This window comes from Anomalospiza imberbis, chromosome 7, assembly GCF_031753505.1.
Source record: "Anomalospiza imberbis isolate Cuckoo-Finch-1a 21T00152 chromosome 7, ASM3175350v1, whole genome shotgun sequence".
Lineage (NCBI taxonomy): Eukaryota > Metazoa > Chordata > Aves > Passeriformes > Viduidae > Anomalospiza > Anomalospiza imberbis.
The window spans coordinates 27,029,843-27,046,965 of record NC_089687.1 but is presented as its reverse complement, the minus strand read 5'-3'; the positions used below and the strand labels follow the sequence as shown (position 1 = coordinate 27,046,965).

Here is a 17,123-nt window from a genome sequence, read left to right as displayed (position 1 = left end):
CCCAAACAGCTTTTCTGCTCAGTTTAGGGAAATAGCAGTGATACCCAGAGGAGCTAAGGCAGAGACACTCTCTACCCTCACTATTTCCTTTTTGTTACCTTAAACTCATGTTGGTCTGAAACCACACACAAACTGGAAGAGGACATGCAATCAGAGTTCACACCGCTATCTCATGCCAACCTCAAGGCACATGTAAGATTCAGCTTCATGAAAAAACTGTGTAGGGGCACCTCCTGTCTCCCATTAACATCAAATGCACATTTTTGCTCATATCCCCCTTTGCACTCATGTGAAAGGGAGGGGTAGGGAAGGAGAAGGTGCAGAACTCACAGTGACCTTCTGCCCAGTCACAAACAAGAGAACAGAGCAGCCAGTGGCCTCAGCCAGCTGAGAGACAAGAAAGTGAAGAGCAATAGCACTGAAGACTGAACACAAAGACTGGTGAAGCAGAGCACAATAAAAGAGTGCATTTCTGCAGCACACACAGATGGAAGGAAATGGACACCAGAAACACCTCCTTGTCCCTCAAACAGAAGGGAAGGCCAAGAAACAGGCAAGGGAGAGAACAATACTAACTCAACCTCCTCTTTGCCTCCCACCCAATGTGCTCCTCATTTGACTACTAGGAACCAACCATGGGGCTTGACACCCTGAAAGCTCATCAAGCCATCAGCACCATGCTCTTTCCTAAAAGCACCAGTATGATCTGTACTGACTTAAAGGAAATAACACTCACCTTACTACAAGCTACTAACAAAACTGGACTCTTAGTACAGCTATTTTCATTCAAATTATTTTCTGTTGTTGTCTCCTGGCCACAGTAATATAATCCAGGTTGGAAGTCTTTCTCATCTGCTAAGAAGAGAGAATAATCTAGTCCTGCTGCTGTAGTCCAAATACCATCACCGCACACCTAAAATTCAGGAGGAAGGAAGACATTAAGAATCATCACCCAAAGCTGGAAGGAGAGAAAAGTACATAACTCTTCTAGTCACACATGTACATAATACACCTGCCAAGACAAACTACTGCAATGACCAGTCAATTTTTCAACTTCAGAGTCTCATAACAAATAAACTCCTTGCACATATACTGAAAACTCTTTCCAGTTTTCTTTCGAATGGCTGATTTTTTTGCCTTTCAGTTACATATCAGTTTTATTTTTAAATGGGCATCAAGTGAGTTTGATTAAAGTTGGAACACTATTCTCCCCTCTACATTTAACTGAGAAATCTATATAAGCTTGGGAGACAGTTTATCTGCTCTACATTAATTTGCATAAGACCTAAGCAGGAAAATGATGCAGCTAGCTTTCCATTAAGATAGGCACTAGAAAACATGGGAAAGTCTGCGGTCTAACCAAAAAATTGTTATTTTGCTATTCACTCAATGTGGTGAAAAGTTCAAAATAAAGAAAAAACCCAATGCCAAAATTCTGCAAAGCTCCAGAAATAAGGAAACAAACAACAAATGTGGCCGTGGTCCAGCCAAGCTAAAAACACTAGAAACAACTGTTTAGAATAAAAACAGAGTTCTGAAGTATTCAGAAGTTTCAACACTGCAACATCAATATCAGAGAAAACAAGCATAAGGTAAAAGTGAAATCTGATAGGAAGATACCACCAGTCACATTTCTCAGTTCTGGAACTTCACTGTGGTCAAAAACCAGAGGAAGTCTGTGTAAATAATTTCTTGGGTAGAATTTCACACGCTCATCTAAAGATCATTTCATAGCATAAGCCAAAGAAAATCAAGGGCTCTATTATTAAATAGCACATAGATCCATGAACAGGTCAGTCTCAGAAATTACTCTGCATTCAGTTGTAGAAGAAGAGACCCTAAACTGAAAGAAGAAAAACACAGAAAACAAAGTACCTTTGCAAGACGAGGGACGGTTGTTGGGGAGTTCAAGTGGCCAAGCTGACCAGAGATATTACTGCCCCAGGAATACACCTGCAAGAAGCAGTGCTGAACATGAGAATGTACATTTATATACATGGAAACATACTGAACTGTGGTACTACAACACATCAAGTGTGCAAACGCACAAGTCAAGGCTATAGGAGTCATGTACTGAGAAGCGTTTCCTTAATTTTCACTGCCTTCCTACATTCTGAGATTGTCTTCTCACATTCAGAAATGGAATGCACCAAATCAACTCATAGCAATTTTTAAACATAATATTGATGGTACATGCAGAACGTGGGCAGAAATACAATTTACATTCCACACTACTTCCATGCTGCCTCCTGCAAACGGCAACAAAAGTTTAGAAGCAAAAGAAACTAAAAACTAGAAAAGACCAAACATTATAATTATGTCAGAGAAACAATAAATGGTAACAATCACTTGTACCTGGGATTTGGCAGTGAGTGCTAAGGAATGATGGCCGCCAGCAGAGAGGTGAATCACTTCCTTACCATCAAGGCTTTTCACACACAGTGGCTGAAGCCTGTCAAGCCCCAGAACCCATAAGGTGAGGGAAGAGGAGTAGAATGTGGGAAAGAGAAAAAATATTATCAGAATATAATAATATTATATATTATAATATATATATATAATAATATATAATGTTAATGCAGAAACACTCAAAGTTTTATTTCCTTCCCCAAAACAATTTAGAAAAAACAAAGATATATGGAACCTTCCAGCAATAAATCAGCTTTGTCAAAATGGTCAGGAAGGGCAAAAGTTCATGACAGACCTCACCCCAATTTGGACAAAGTCAAAATATCACCAAAACTGTTACTGATTACAAAGGGTAAAATTGGAATTGATTGATGCCCAGTAACAATACAGCACGAAACACGGTACTTGGAGAAACTTAGGTCATAACACCTAAAAGAACAAGCAGACACTGCATGGCAGATGTTTAAATTTGAGAAGCTGAGACAGTTCAATACTCAACATTTTCTAGCAATCAACTGAACAAAAAAACATTTTTCAAAGAAATCTCACCTTGGCAGAACATCACCATGCCCTAGCTGTCCTTCTTTGCCCTTCCCCCAGCTCCACACCTCTGTTCTTAGAGAGGGCAAAAGAGCATCAGCTTCACCACTGTAGGTTGGAGTCAGAGCCACAGTCCTCATTTTTGCCCGTCCTACCTTCCGTAAGAGCCTTGGGGAAACTGAGCAGAGGCCAAGAATGAGAAAAATTTCTGATCATTTTGGTAAATGTATCATTCTGTGTGTGTTACACAGTAACAGCACTACTTAATAGCAACTGATCAACACTTCTTGAAGCAGTTTAATTCAAGCCTGAGAAGAAAGGCTGACAGCTAAGACAATAGGTTATGGATACAAAGAAGGAACACAAGTGCTGAAACCAGGTAGATGTCAAGTAGTTTTTACCAGCTGCTAAAGTATAGTGGATATATGAGAACCATGCAGTTATAATGAAGCAAATGAACCAAAACAAACTATACATTAAAGTGTTTTGAAAGAAAATATATCCTTGCAGTCAACAGAAGCCTTCAATACTTCCTAAACCTCCCCTCAAATCCAAGATCAGTATAAAACAACCATATACACATTCAGAGCAATTAACAGCACTAAAATCTGTGAGGGAACAAAGTCATTAAGTTCAGCAGTGGAACTGGAATACTTATAGGTCCCTGGCTCAAAACCAGCTCAATGCAGTGCAGATTACAGACCACACAGATTTTTATCGGCTACAAAACCAACATGAATGATCATTTGGCAATATGACTCCTCCAATGTGCTTGATTTACCTTAATTTAACAAGAAAGACCATTTGTAAACCCACTGTTTTTAGTTTTCTTAGCATGAAGAATCTGCTAGTCTTCACTCTCTCCACTGCTTTCAAGTCCTAAGATATCATTTAAAATTCATACACACCTTTGAGAGATCATTAGATTTGTGTTTAATAAATATTTGAGGTTTTTTTCACTTATAAACCTCCACATTATTATAAGTTTTCCAGTGTTTTTTCCCCAACATGCTTGTTTACCTTGTGACAACAAGCCAGGCAGGGAAAGCCTTCGACTCCCTCCTTCAGATTCCTCTTCTCTAATATCTACTAAACTGGAACTCTTCTTCCCCTGCATGGATTCCAGCCTGACTTGCTCTTCTCGACTGTCCTTCAGAGCTTCGGGCCCTGGGGACCTGCTGCCCGACTGAGATCCTGACTCACTCGAAGATGTGCCATAGAAGTTCATGACTTTCTTCAGGGACAAGGCTCCAGCCTCGTAGGTGGCAGCGACTCTCACCCCAACCGCTGAGGCACACGAGGCCACCAGGCTGTTCAGGGTGGATGTGCTGCTACCCGGAGGGCCAGGGATGCAAGCACTGAGCTGTTCCTCTTGAGATGGCTAAAACCAAAGGGAAATGGGAAACTATCAGAGCAGACAGCACAGAACAGTAGGATGATGATACACATTCACTATTCAAACCATGGGCCAGACTGAACACCATATAATGTTTATTATAAATGTTTACTGTAAATTATAGATGTGTTATAACTGTATATAATATAAATTATCTAGGTTTTTTATGCTTAGGTGTACATCTATTGCTCAGAATGATTTTTTTAAAGGTAGCACCAAGCAACATTTCTAAAAGGACTGGGCTTTGTTTGTTGCACCTGTCTCGTAGCTCATCCATAAGAGACTGTAAGTCTGGGGATTTTAAATACCAACAAAAAAAGGATCTTTGCACACAAATATGAAAAGGGATATAATTTTAAACTTATTACCAACTTCTCTGCCACCAATGAAAGTGCATCAGTGAGCATGCTCCATTTTGAGAGAGACAAGTTCTCTTTTCAATATGGTAAAAGGTAAACAGCAACTCATGGATTCATTTTGCAAGGCCTATCTTAAAACCAGACTGGGCTGTGTCCCCTTACACCATTGTTGTATCCATCCAAAGCTTAGTCAGTAATCATCAAGTCACTCTAGGGACAAACTGACTGAAGGCAATTATAAGCCCCAGCACACCATTACCTGTAATAGCAATCAGCTGACCCACCAAATAAGAAAAAATGCCCAAAATGACCTCTGACAAATAGTTTGAATATTAAAACAAAGACAGCCAAGTCCCATTTTCCCATCTAATACACAGTGGAAAATGGTATTATTACAAGTACTACAGCTCGTTTTATTCTGCCAAAATAAAAACAATCTTTGACTTCTTTAAAGCTTAGGTTAAAGGACTGAGATTGGTTCTATTTACTTCATCCTATTTCTAAAAGGCATACCTAGCAAAACAGAAAAGAAAAATGAAGGATTTTACTAATGCTGAAACACTACATTAGACCTTGTCTCTGCTCTTCACCTGTATGTCAATTGTGGAAGATTCAGTGAATCAATTCCAGTCTTGATTCCTGAAACTGTGCAAGGAAAACAGTGCTCTGGAATTATGCCAGGAACAAGGAACTGAGAAAGAGAGCATGAAACTATGTGCTTCAGTCATTTCTCAATGCTGGAGTTCTTGCAAGAGTCTGAAGAGCCCACAACTGCTAGAATGCATTCATAATAGCAAAAAGCAAAAGAAAGAAAGAGCAAATGTATTTACACAACATTCATTTCTCTAAAGGAAGTTTTCCTCTGAGTAAGAAAGTATAACTTGCTGAGCTACCAAGTTACTGGACAGATTTTAAAACTATGGGGATTTTGTTGCCATCAGAGGCAGTAACAAAAATCAACTATTTTTTAGGTATTGTGAAATTTATTTCCCAGAGAAATAAATGTGGAGAATGTTTTACTGCAATTACTAAAAAAATAAATTTATGACTGCACAACACTTTAAATTACAAAAGAAATTTTCAGAATTCCAGTGTCAGTTTTGCAAATTAGGCCACAGAGCAGCAGGGCTCCTCACAGGACAGTAGTTAAGTAAGGACTGCCAGACTGCACTGCAAGATTCTGGATTAGTTTTCTGTCTAGTAACTTTTGGGTTCTGTCTTCTTCCCTTTACCCCTAATTACATTTCTTTTTTTTTTTCCCTCTCTAAAAACCAGAAAACAGTATTTTTTCAGGGAGCCACAAACAACTCTTGAACCATCACGTCAAGCATTTTCTGATGCTTACTAAGAGATGAGTACTTGACTGTTCCGCTATAGCATCAAAACAGTGTTGTTGAATCATTTTCCACACTACACAGAATAGTACTTACACATCTCCCACTTTTTATGAGTTTGTGTCACCCTACATTATTAGCATTAGAAACCTTTTGATCAAACCTTTTAGCAATTTGTAATCCAGAATTTTTAACTGATTGAGAAATTAGATGGATTTGTGAGGGATTTGTTCCAGGTACAGAAATTAAACCTTTACCTTAAAGGTAGTACCAGTAAGATCCACTGAATCCTTCTGCCCCACACAAATGGAAACCCATGCATCAGGAAACAGAGCAAGGAAATTGGCTTATGTGATTCTGGTACTGCAGACCATGAAGAGAGATTAAAGCACTGTCAAGGCTGCCCACAATGAATGCTCACAATTGAACAATGAAGGACAAAAAAATCTTCAACTTAAAAGTTGAAAACCATCAGTGAAAAAGCCACTTGGAAACTATCAAAACACCATAGCTATATTAAAGTAAGTTTTTCATTTGTAAAAAGAGTAATGTTGTCACATATGCAAGAGAAGTTATTGCAAATTATGAGCTGTGATTAGTGATTAGGTACAAACCTGTTCATGCTCTGTACAGATGTTTTTATTCAGGCTCTCATTTAATGAGCTATCTGACAAACCAATTAAGTACTCTTTCACTTCTTTTTTGTCCGAGAACAGAGTGTTTCCCGAACTAGAAATTCCATTATCTTCCCGTCCATCGCTGCTGGAAAGGCCACTTGGTCCCTCAGAATCTAAACCAACAAGCCTATGTTGTTCCACAAGTGGTTTCTGAAAGTCTTCACTTTGGCCAGCTGTTACACTTTTGCCTCCGGGGGTGTCCGATGATGGACAGAAAATGTGGTTTTCTGGCTGGTTATCAGACAGTGCTACACCCAGTGGGCAGCAGTGACTATCTGAAATGATTACATGATCTTCCTTGTCTGTCATGGTAATGAGAGGCTGACTGCAGTGATTGCATCTCTCTGGGATAGGCTTCATTTCCTGCACAGGGAGACATTGTACCAGAGCCAGGCTGTGGTAGGCTCCACAAGCAATCTGGAGCACAACACGTCCTGCCAGGTGCTCTACCTTCTGTGGCTTTGTCACTGGGAAAGTTGTTGTTATGAGGCCGAGCTGGCAGCCACTCCCCCAGGCCCATATCTCTCTGCTCAGCGATAGTGCCAGCGTGTGCTCCTCTCCACATGCCAGTTGCAAAATCCGTACTGATAGCAGAGGGCTGGTTTCAGAATCACAAATACTGACGAGCTGGGGCTCTGGCACACACGGCTGATTAGTAACTGCGCACTGGCCAGCAGAATTGTCCCCCCACATGTACACCACACCGCTCTCCGTCACGGCTCCATTGTGGAAGCTGCCGGCTGCCACTGTAATAATACGATGTCCAAGCAAAGTATTTTCTAAGACAGGACTGTTAACACATTCCTCAGGTCGTGACCTCCAGGGCAGCTTTCCAAAACTGTAGACCTCTCCACCTGGGAGGGCAGAAAAAAGAAAAACAAATACTAGTATGAGTGTAAAACCAATTATTAAACCAATGCAAAAATATGAAGACTGCTTCAGACAAACAGACAGGAATTCCTAGCTTAGTCCAGGCTCAGCAAAACTATAGCTATTGATATAAGAAGGCTGCTGGTTGCTCTCTGTAATTGTCGCTGTTAAGTTCTACACCTCACATTAATGTTACCCTGTGCATGCATGTACTGTTAAAATAAGTAATGCTTTTCTGCTAAAAAATCAATTATATTCCAGTCAAGTGAGTTAAGTGTATTCGTTGGTCCTTTCTAATTTAAGAACATACTAAGGTCATACAAATGTGTATGGAAAGCACAAAGTACAGTCCTCATCTTTCCAAACACAGATCTAGTATCACTTCTAAAAGAAAAAAACTTGACAATAACTGAAGATTATTACTGCCCCAGATTGTTACAATTAAGGTGTTTATTACCTTCTGTTAGAAGCAACCCATGATGGATTCCAAGGGCTGCCTGTAACACTGTCTTTCCACTGAGGCCTAGAAGCCTTTCTGGAGTCACGGAGCAGGAACCAGCCTTCCAAACATAGACCAGGCCTCTCTCTTTGGCTCCTTCTGCCTCTTCTGAGCTACAAGGATTGGATGAAATTGGAACACAATCACGATGAAGTTTTCCCTGGTTCAGTAATGCCTATGTAGGAAAGGCTTGGTAGTTCAGACATTAGTTTTACATTCAAGCCAACATATTTAAATTAGTATTATCAAGTTGTAAAGTAAATGCTATTTAAATGAAAAAGTGTCTTCTGTTTGAAACCATAAGCTTTTTTCTCATTTGTACTTTACGATGTACCAATTGCTCCCATTAATAGTGTGTTTAAAACATTACACCTGTAAGAGCTCATCCTTTATACACTTTCGTTTCTACCTCTAGAGATAAACATGAGGTTTTGATTGTTTGGGTTTTTTCCTTTTTTGTAAATTCTTAATGAGTGTCTCAGATTCAAATGAGCCAGTTATTCAAATCAACTGAACCATGGAAAAAAATATACTGAAAGAGTGTGCAATTATCAGGGCTTGCAGGAGTGACTGGAACTATGCAAACTTCTACACACTGTGGTTTGAATGCTCAGTCAGCAACTTCTCCAACTCAGCACAAAGAAATTCCTCGGAATTTTGACAAGCCCACAGTTTTAACAATTTGCAGAATCCCTTGATTTAAATACAAAAAGTTATGTTGGCATCAATATAGACTAGCTTAAATTAAGACTAGACTTAAGAATCATACTTAAGTTTCCTTAGAATTTTATATAGACTAGACTGTTATCCACTGAGAAAGAAAAAAATAAGTTTAGCTCCTAATTTGACAACAGCCAAGTCACTCACTCCCTGCATAAATCAGTTCTTGCAGCTTGACATGAACTTGTGGAATTAAATATATTAAGATGGTGAGGGAAGCTTTGACAGAATTACAGTTTTTGTCTAGAAGACAAGGCACAAGAAGTAAAATGTACTGGGAACCTGCACCAAACCCATAAAAAGCTATTCTGATACACCACACTGCAGGCAAACACATACAAGTAGCCCTATTCCTGCAGGCCATGGATTTGTTAAAAAACTATGTATTTTGTTAACTGTGGTGCACAAGATTATCTTTACACAATCTGCCTCTGAAACATTCAAGTTAAGAATAGCTAAGAAATCAAATTATCTCTCCTAGCTCCTGTGTCCATCCCAAATATCTTTGTTTTTCTACAAAATGGAAAGAAAAACAAAACAAAGCAAAAAAAAAAAAAAAACTTGAAAGGTGACAGTCTTGAACTCTTCTAAAATTCAAGTAAATAGTTTATTCCATAAAGCAAATAGATTTAAAATGCAGAGCCCACCTTGCACTTCAAATACATAGGACTTGTGTTTAGAATAAAAGTAAATTAAAAAGAAACTAATCAAATAATACATACATGAAGAAAAAAAAAGGCTTAAAATTTTAATATCAATATAAGGATATTTCACCTAAGATAAAAATACAGATTTTACACAAATAGGCAAAGCACTCCAAAGAGCACAAAATGATAATACTGAGAGTTTTCATCAACATATTGTACATCAAATCAGTTCAATGCCCGATACTTGTGCTTTTATCCACTTAACAGGTCTTCAGAAAACAGTGTATAACAAATTTGGACATTCACATAACAGGATTTGTGACAAAAACATCTGACCTCTATCAAGTATCTCAGTGCAAGAAAAGTCTACTGCAGGGCTACTGATCCAGAATCAAAACTCACAGGTGCAGGTACCAGACAGGATGTACTGTTCACTTGGGAATGTTACTTTCAAGTTTGTAGCCTGTGGCTATGGCTCCAGAAATTACAACAATCAGCTTAAAAAAGAAGTTGCTGTTGTAGCAACTTCAGTGTTCCAGACACAACTGAAGCTCAGTTAATAATCTTCCCTTTAGTGAAAGTTTAGTACAAGTTACATAAGGAGTATGCTGGTATCACTTAATTTTCCAGGATGATCATGAGCTGGCCTATTACAGGGACCCTCTGTGGTTTCACCTAGCTGCTCATTCTCACCTTCTTTCCTGTGAGTCCATCTGTCAGTGGCAGCACTCCATCACCACCAAATTGTTCCTCTTTCAAAAGGAACAATATAATTCTCACAAACTGAAAAACATAAAAACCAGCTATTTAATCACAAATAACATAAAACAATAACAACAAAACCCAAAAAATCTCCAAAAAGTTTTACTTCCGCATTCAATAAATAAACACTTCCATACTGCCAGGATGGTTCAAGTATTTATATTTAGTTCACTCACACTGAGTTGGCAGACAGAAACTAAACAGCCAGACTAATCCTAACTACTCAGCTCACAATGGGTCTATTGTAAGGACAGAATGAACAAAACCTCGTTCAAAGGCAGAAATTCACATCAATCTCTCTATACAATTCTCATTACACCACTCAAAAACCACCAAATTGATTCATTTTCAGTCATAAGACAGAATTCAATACTCAACTAAATTTAAGGTGAACAGATTTGCATGAGCAGAAAATGATTAGGAGCTGAATTCATAACTTAATTCCTGAACCAAATCACACATCACCATTAGCAGGTGCAATTCTGCCTGGGCAGAAATGCAGAAAGCAGTGTCCAAAACATTTCTTCATGCAAACTGGTAGCAGAGTGCCTATGGAGATAAAGACAAGCATGGGAGGCAAGGGAAAAAGAGTGGCTGCTCTAGCTACAATTTCATCCTCTCAGGTTTTGAATTTTGCAAGTTTAGTCTCACACCTTTCCATCTCCATGAAGATAACTTTGTATTACTTTGCTTGGAATAAAAGAAAGATATAGTTAATCTCATTTCTTATGATCTGTTTGGCTTCTTTTAGTATTAAACTAACTGTGATTTCTCTTGATCTACTGCCTTACTATATGAAGTATTACAGATTTTAGTTACATTAATACATGTGTATAATCACATTTATTCAAAGTTTCACATATAAATTCTTTAGAGCTGTTGCTTTATTAGAGTTGCTGTCTGATATCCACTGTAACAAAATCAGAAAACAAATTAGTTAGTGTAAGAATTAAGACCCAGAGTAAGTAGGCTCAAGCTTTTGGATACAGAAATATATATGGCCAGTCATGAATAAAAGAGGCAAAACATATTCAGACCTGTAACTCTCATACAGAAGTTTCAGTGCACACTTGGAAACAGTAATCATCACGTTGATAAATAATGAAAATAACGAACAAAATATCCAACACTTTCACTGGAGTCCTCTGAATAATGAATTACCAAGGAGACCTTCACATATAGAAACAACAATTCCAGTCTTTCAGACACAGGACCCTAAAAAGAGTGATTTGGGCTTCAGAGTTGGCAAAGAACAGACCTCAAACAGATAAAGATTTGATAACATGGTATTGTGGTAAGTCTAAAAAAAACCTGCTCTAAAAAAAACCAAAAACCAGAGCATACTTTCTAGGAACACAAAGACACACTAGTCACCAGAAAGATATGCTTTCAAGACAGCCTCTCCTTCCTCAGCTACAAAAGAAAAAAAAAAAAACCACAATTGTAAAAGTTAACTTTTAAAATATTAACAATGGAAGTCTCACAAATATAAGGGAACTGTCATGTGATGCTTCAGCAGCAGAGGTGTTGATGAAACATCAAAGGAAAATGGAAGCACATTTTTGGAACCAAAACTTGCTGATGTGTTCTTGCTCAGAGCAAATAAATTTAGGGTTTTCTTTAGCCTACTCAAAACCACCTAACCCTACAATTAATTCTCTTCAAAATGCTAGCACCTCTCCTTTGTGAAGGACTCTAGCTTCAAACAAAACAACTCAGTGGATCACTGAATCAAAGAGATAAACACTTTGATAGAGTAACTGAAGTATCAACAAATATACCATTTACATTGCACATAGTTATTTGAGGTTAAGGAACTGAGGCTTAAAATTCTTGACTTCTAGAATTTATGGACTTTTTTTAAGGATTCAAAGAATTTTTTTTTCATTTTCATGAGCCTCAACTGCAAAAAAAAAATATTTTGTTACAATCAGAAGGTTATATGACAATTACAATAAAGTTAAAGACAGGCATTTGACTGGCTGTTTTACAAGATCTCCCTTCAAGGCCAAATTGAAAAACTATTTACATAATTATTAAGTAAGAAAGCTGCAACAGTGGCAAATTGGAAACTAAGAGCATGATATGATGGCAGTTACAGATATTCTTTTCTTTACAGAAGCTCACACTTCACGTTGCATTACCAAGCATTTATGCATATAAGGGAAAACGACAGTCAAACTGTTTTCTTTCCAAAGATGAGACATCTTTAAGACATTTTGCAATCACTTTCAAGTTCAGTTCAAGCTCTTATTCACCCCTAGGACAGCACCAAATTATTCCCATTTCACAGCTAACACAAAATACAAGTTGCTTTGCCACAGCTACAAACTAAGTGAAGTAATTGTAACGTGTTTCTGTTGGGAGGAAGAAACCTGTTATTTTCCTTGCTTATGCTCACATTACATCTACATTGTTTCCTTTCCACTAAGATTACCTGCATTGTTATTAAATTTAGCATTCATGGAGGTGAACATCCAGGCACAAACAACACTCCTGCATGGAAGTCATACCAGCACCTTCACTGCTCTGCCCACACTTTTACCATTATATGTTTCTTTCAAAGCTGCAAGTGGAAAGCAGCAAGGGGTGCCAATTATGAAATGGATTTGTGCTACAGACAGATGGTCACTGGCATGACACTGATGTCATACTCTCCACTTACAAAGTTAAAGGCTAATTCTCCAGAAATCAAACGCGATCACACTAACAACTGCCATGGTTGGGAATGATGTGGAGCAAACACTTCTCTCATTAGCATGGACTGTGCTCTTCGCTGACCATTTTTAAGTGAGCACCACAGGTATGAAGGTAACCTTACCTTCACTGCTGAACAGCAACAGCTGGAGTGCCCCCGGCTTTAAGAAACACTAGAACCCCCGTGAGCCTCACGTGCTTATTTACCTGCTAGTCAATAAACACTGCAAATGTTTCTACAGCTTTCATAAATGTTTACTTACATATTTCCAAACACATTTTTAATACATTTGTTGCATCACATTTAGCAATAACTTGCAGGACCAAGACTGCGTGTTTGTTATACAGAATTAGCTACGCAGGTTCTGAAGAGGTCATCTCCAAGCTTCCTCATGCAAAACAGAGTTGTCAACATCATTTACTGTTGACAACTGTGGCTTACATACAATGCGTGACTAGTTAAAGAAGCCCTTGTGTTTTGGTCAGCACTAAGCACTGCTTTTAGCATTGTGTGATTAAGACCTGCTCAGAGCAAAACAAAACGACTGGCTACTGAAAGACGGTAGCGATTCCTTTGGATGAGGGCTAGGGTGCAAAGCTTTTAATGCCAGTTCCGGTGAATGCAGGACGGTAGCAAAATAAAACAGTAAAGAAGCCAGGGAATAAAAACCAACACAGATGAAAATTATCTGCTACAGCATGTAATTAAAAACTTAAAATTTACCACACTCGAAAGAGACAAAAAAAAAAAAATCTGAATCTCTTTCTGCCCCTTTTCTTTTGAAATTACACCTTAATTTTGCACATTCTCATGCGCTTCCCCGTCTGAAGAGCGTTCACTCCGCAGACACTGAAAGCGGTAAGCACGGCTAGTTTACATAAGCTGCGGCCCGACAACAGCAGTGATTAACTACACTTCATCTACGAGCACTCCGGCTGCTCCCCTATTTTCGTTCTGCAAGAGGAGGTCTGTGGCAGCGACAGGACACGATGTCACCTGTGCAGGGCACTGCAGCCGCAGCAGTACCATCACTCGATACACTCCACAAGCTGAACTGCACTAACCCCCGAGCAAGCGAGGCACGCAAAGGAACAGGTCTTTTAAACGCAAGTGGAAGGAGATGAAGGGCATGGCGGTTACAGTTCGGGGGTCTCTTTCCCCCAAGAGGGAGGGGACCGTGCAGACCCGACAGAACTGCACCTCGAGATCTCTGCTGAACCAGCCCATCGCAGCGCGGTTAGAGCTGGACACCCAGGGTCCGTCGGAGCTGCTCTTCGGCCTCTCCTCTCCCCAGGTGCCAGGGCGCAGCCGGGGGCGGCGCAGGGCCTGTCCCGTGCCGCCGGTGCCGCCGGGCGCTCCCGTCCCGCAGCGCAGGAGCGGCAGGCGCGGGGAGCGCGGCCGCCCTCAGGCGCGGCTCCCCCTCAGGCGCGGCTCCCCCTCAGGCGCGGCGCGCGGCTCGCGGCTCCCCCCTCCCGCGCGCAGCCCCGCGCGCAGCCCCGCACCTGCTGCCGCGGCGCCGCCCGCAGCCGCGCGCTGCCCGCAGCCCCTCGCGCCGCCCGGCTGACTCACGCGGGGCCGCGGGACGCGCAGGGGGCGGGGCCAGCGCCGCGCGAGCGCCGACGGGTCCCTGCCCGGGACAAAACGGGCAGAGACCGGAGCGACGCGTGCGTGTGCGTCAGCAAATATTCGAGGCGCAAATAAAGAGTCCGGGGCCGGCCCAGGAGGGATCGGTGACAGCGCCAGCGCCCGTCTGGCCCTTCCCGCTCCGCAAACCCGCCCGTCGCTGCCGCTTTCACGGGGAGCGGGCCTGTGCCGCAGCTTCCGCAGGCCCAGCGTAGAGCCTCCCCTCAGGAGCGCCCGGTGTGAACAGCTGCGCTGCCGCCGGTGCGTGTGTGTGCGAGCACGTGTTTGTGCGAGTCATGCACACACGTCTGTGTGTGGTTTTCCGCGGACATCGATTTCACAGAATACATTTCAGTATGTACACATAAATACACCAGTGTGTACATACACAATATGCATCTACACCTATGTGGGTACATACACATGCTATATATCTATAGATACACATCGCTACGTGTGCATATATATGTGTTTCTATTCGAGCAAGTTTTGTAAAACGTGCTTTTAAGGTTATGTCACCTCTTAGTCGACTATTTTTTATGTTGCCTGAAACTTTCATTTAAAAACCATGGTTCCAAAGACACGTTTAGGCTCTCCTTTATAAATTCTTACATTTTTTTAAGGATAACTTTTTAAGGATAACATTTCTAATAGAAATGTTTAACAGTTCTATTTCTATTAGAGTATTTCCTCCACTAATTGGAATGATTATTCTTTTTTTTTTTTTCAATAACAACAATCATCAGCTATAAGCATGCTTTCTTCATTTGTCATCTCTGGCTACCTGGCAAAAGTTGGATTACTTCTCTTTGTGACAGTATTTCCCTTCTACTCCCTGACATGCAGAGGCTGGGTGGTTTGGTTGCAACAAGACAGAGAAATTGTTCCTGGCTTCCCAAGACATTTTTGCTTTAAAGAAATAATTAATGCTCAAGGAAAAAGTGTTATTCTTGGACATCAAAACAGTGAAGCAAAGGGAAGATTTCGTGTGATGCATTCAAATGAAACCTGAAGCACCTAGTGGGTCAGCAGAATACCACAGGACGATGTCTGCTCCCTCGGCCCGTGTCATTTTCCGTGTGTGGGTTGGGTGTTAGTCCTAGCAAGCTGCACAGTGAGTCCTGCTCATGCAGGACTATAAGAAGGGGACTTTTGGCTGTCCACACCCAGGGTAAATGCACTGTGCATTCCCTGCTCTACAGTGGGCAGGATTAATCAGTTTGCTCTGGTTATTCTGACATATGGACAAGACCATCAGCTACAACTCATTGCATCCCTTGGACACGTCATCCAGCAGGGACAGACAGCTCCCCACACTGACGTAAATGCCAAAGCAAGGGCAGTCAACGTACAGCTACTGCAGAAAGCACAGCTCAGCCACAGTGCTCAGAACACTCACCTGAGAGCCCAGAGGCTGAAGTCTGAAGCCTAGAGCTGCTACAGGCAGGGAGGGAAGTCAAGGCCTGTTCCTGTGTGAAACATATCCCTTCAGTATCCAACTTACTACACTGAGAGTTGCTTAACTGACAAAAATGTGTACAAGCAGAAAGTTTGGATTTCTTAATTCTCCAACTTCAGGTATGAAAAATGTTGGCTGTTTTTGGAGGGCATGTACCAAAGGAACTGAAATCAACGGAACTACTGCAGAGGTGCATTTGGACTTTCAAAGGAAAACTGCAGAAATCACAAGACTCTTTGAGGCAGAGACCTCATGCAAGTCAGATGAGCTGTTATTACAGGCACAGAGGGATGAGGAGGAGCAAGGAGAAAATAAAGAGATACAGTTGAATTTAAACAGGACAACATGGGACATATGCTGTGTGTAAGTGCTGTCAGACCAGGATGCAGCAGCTGCTGTTCAGAGAGAAGGGGCTCCCAACAAATCCAAGGCCTTCAGCACATGGAAGCAGTGACTACAGCAGAGGTATTTAATATCATATTGTGATACTTCTGCATTGAGATAGGGTAAGCCTGGGTGCTTCCACTTGTGGGAGTGCAAAGCTGTTTGCTTCTAACCAGACAGCATCAAACTTTGCAGCTTCAGGCTTGTGAAGCTACTGAAAGAGGGATCTGTACCTTAGATGACAATAAGTGCCTTTGATGTGATGAGCAGGGAGAGAAGATTGCACTCCAGCAAGTTCTATGCCCATGAGAGATTGTAAAACAGGGAGGCAGCCAACAACCTACAGTTCTGGAGGAGGCAGCATGGCACAGATTGCAAATCCTGTGTTGTCAAATTATGATCCATTCAATATAGCTGCTTGGGATGAGCTTGAAGCCTGCTTGCCATTTATTGCTACCTTTTTTATAGCTGTGTAGTGTACAGCACTGTTATGCTGTACGGGCCAAATTAACAGGCTATGTAAATTATACAGTGGTGAAGAAGGAGGTGAGGGATGAGGGATTAAAGGGGAGAAGAATACATAAATGTAAACTTCCTGAAATGTCACTTCTGCATTTGAGTTTTGATCCCTGCCCTAACAGGTTATTTAGAGATGAATAATTCAGGGGTAAGGGGGAACAACATGCATTTAGAATGATGCTGGCAGAAGTACCCTCTGCAGTTAAGGCAGCTCTATCTTCGTGTGT

At 40.9% G+C, this 17,123-nt stretch overlaps 2 protein-coding genes across 4 annotated transcripts in view; one reads left to right on the top strand and one right to left on the bottom strand.

Moving 5' to 3' along the window:
• ALS2 (alsin Rho guanine nucleotide exchange factor ALS2) overlaps positions 1 to 14,480 on the bottom strand; it is a 36,684-nt gene extending 22,204 nt beyond the window's left edge. The window contains exons 1-9 of the mRNA XM_068196195.1: positions 14,414 to 14,480; positions 10,145 to 10,234; positions 8,043 to 8,197; positions 6,653 to 7,569; positions 3,970 to 4,330; positions 2,959 to 3,127; positions 2,356 to 2,452; positions 1,876 to 1,953; positions 737 to 913 (exon numbers count right to left, since the gene is read on the bottom strand). Coding sequence (XP_068052296.1) covers positions 737 to 913; positions 1,876 to 1,953; positions 2,356 to 2,452; positions 2,959 to 3,127; positions 3,970 to 4,330; positions 6,653 to 7,569; positions 8,043 to 8,197; positions 10,145 to 10,164 — 1,974 coding nt within the window. The 5' untranslated portion in view covers positions 10,165 to 10,234; positions 14,414 to 14,480. The remainder of the gene's footprint in view (positions 1 to 736; positions 914 to 1,875; positions 1,954 to 2,355; positions 2,453 to 2,958; positions 3,128 to 3,969; positions 4,331 to 6,652; positions 7,570 to 8,042; positions 8,198 to 10,144; positions 10,235 to 14,413) is intronic.
• Positions 14,481 to 15,276: 796 nt separating this feature from the next.
• The window catches only part of CDK15 (cyclin dependent kinase 15), a 40,665-nt gene continuing 38,818 nt past the window's right edge, over positions 15,277 to 17,123 (top strand). For all 3 annotated transcript variants that reach the window (XM_068196189.1, XM_068196188.1, XM_068196191.1), the window contains exon 1: positions 15,277 to 16,458. In XM_068196189.1, coding sequence (XP_068052290.1) covers positions 16,339 to 16,458 — 120 coding nt within the window. In that variant the 5' untranslated portion in view covers positions 15,277 to 16,338. The remainder of the gene's footprint in view (positions 16,459 to 17,123) is intronic.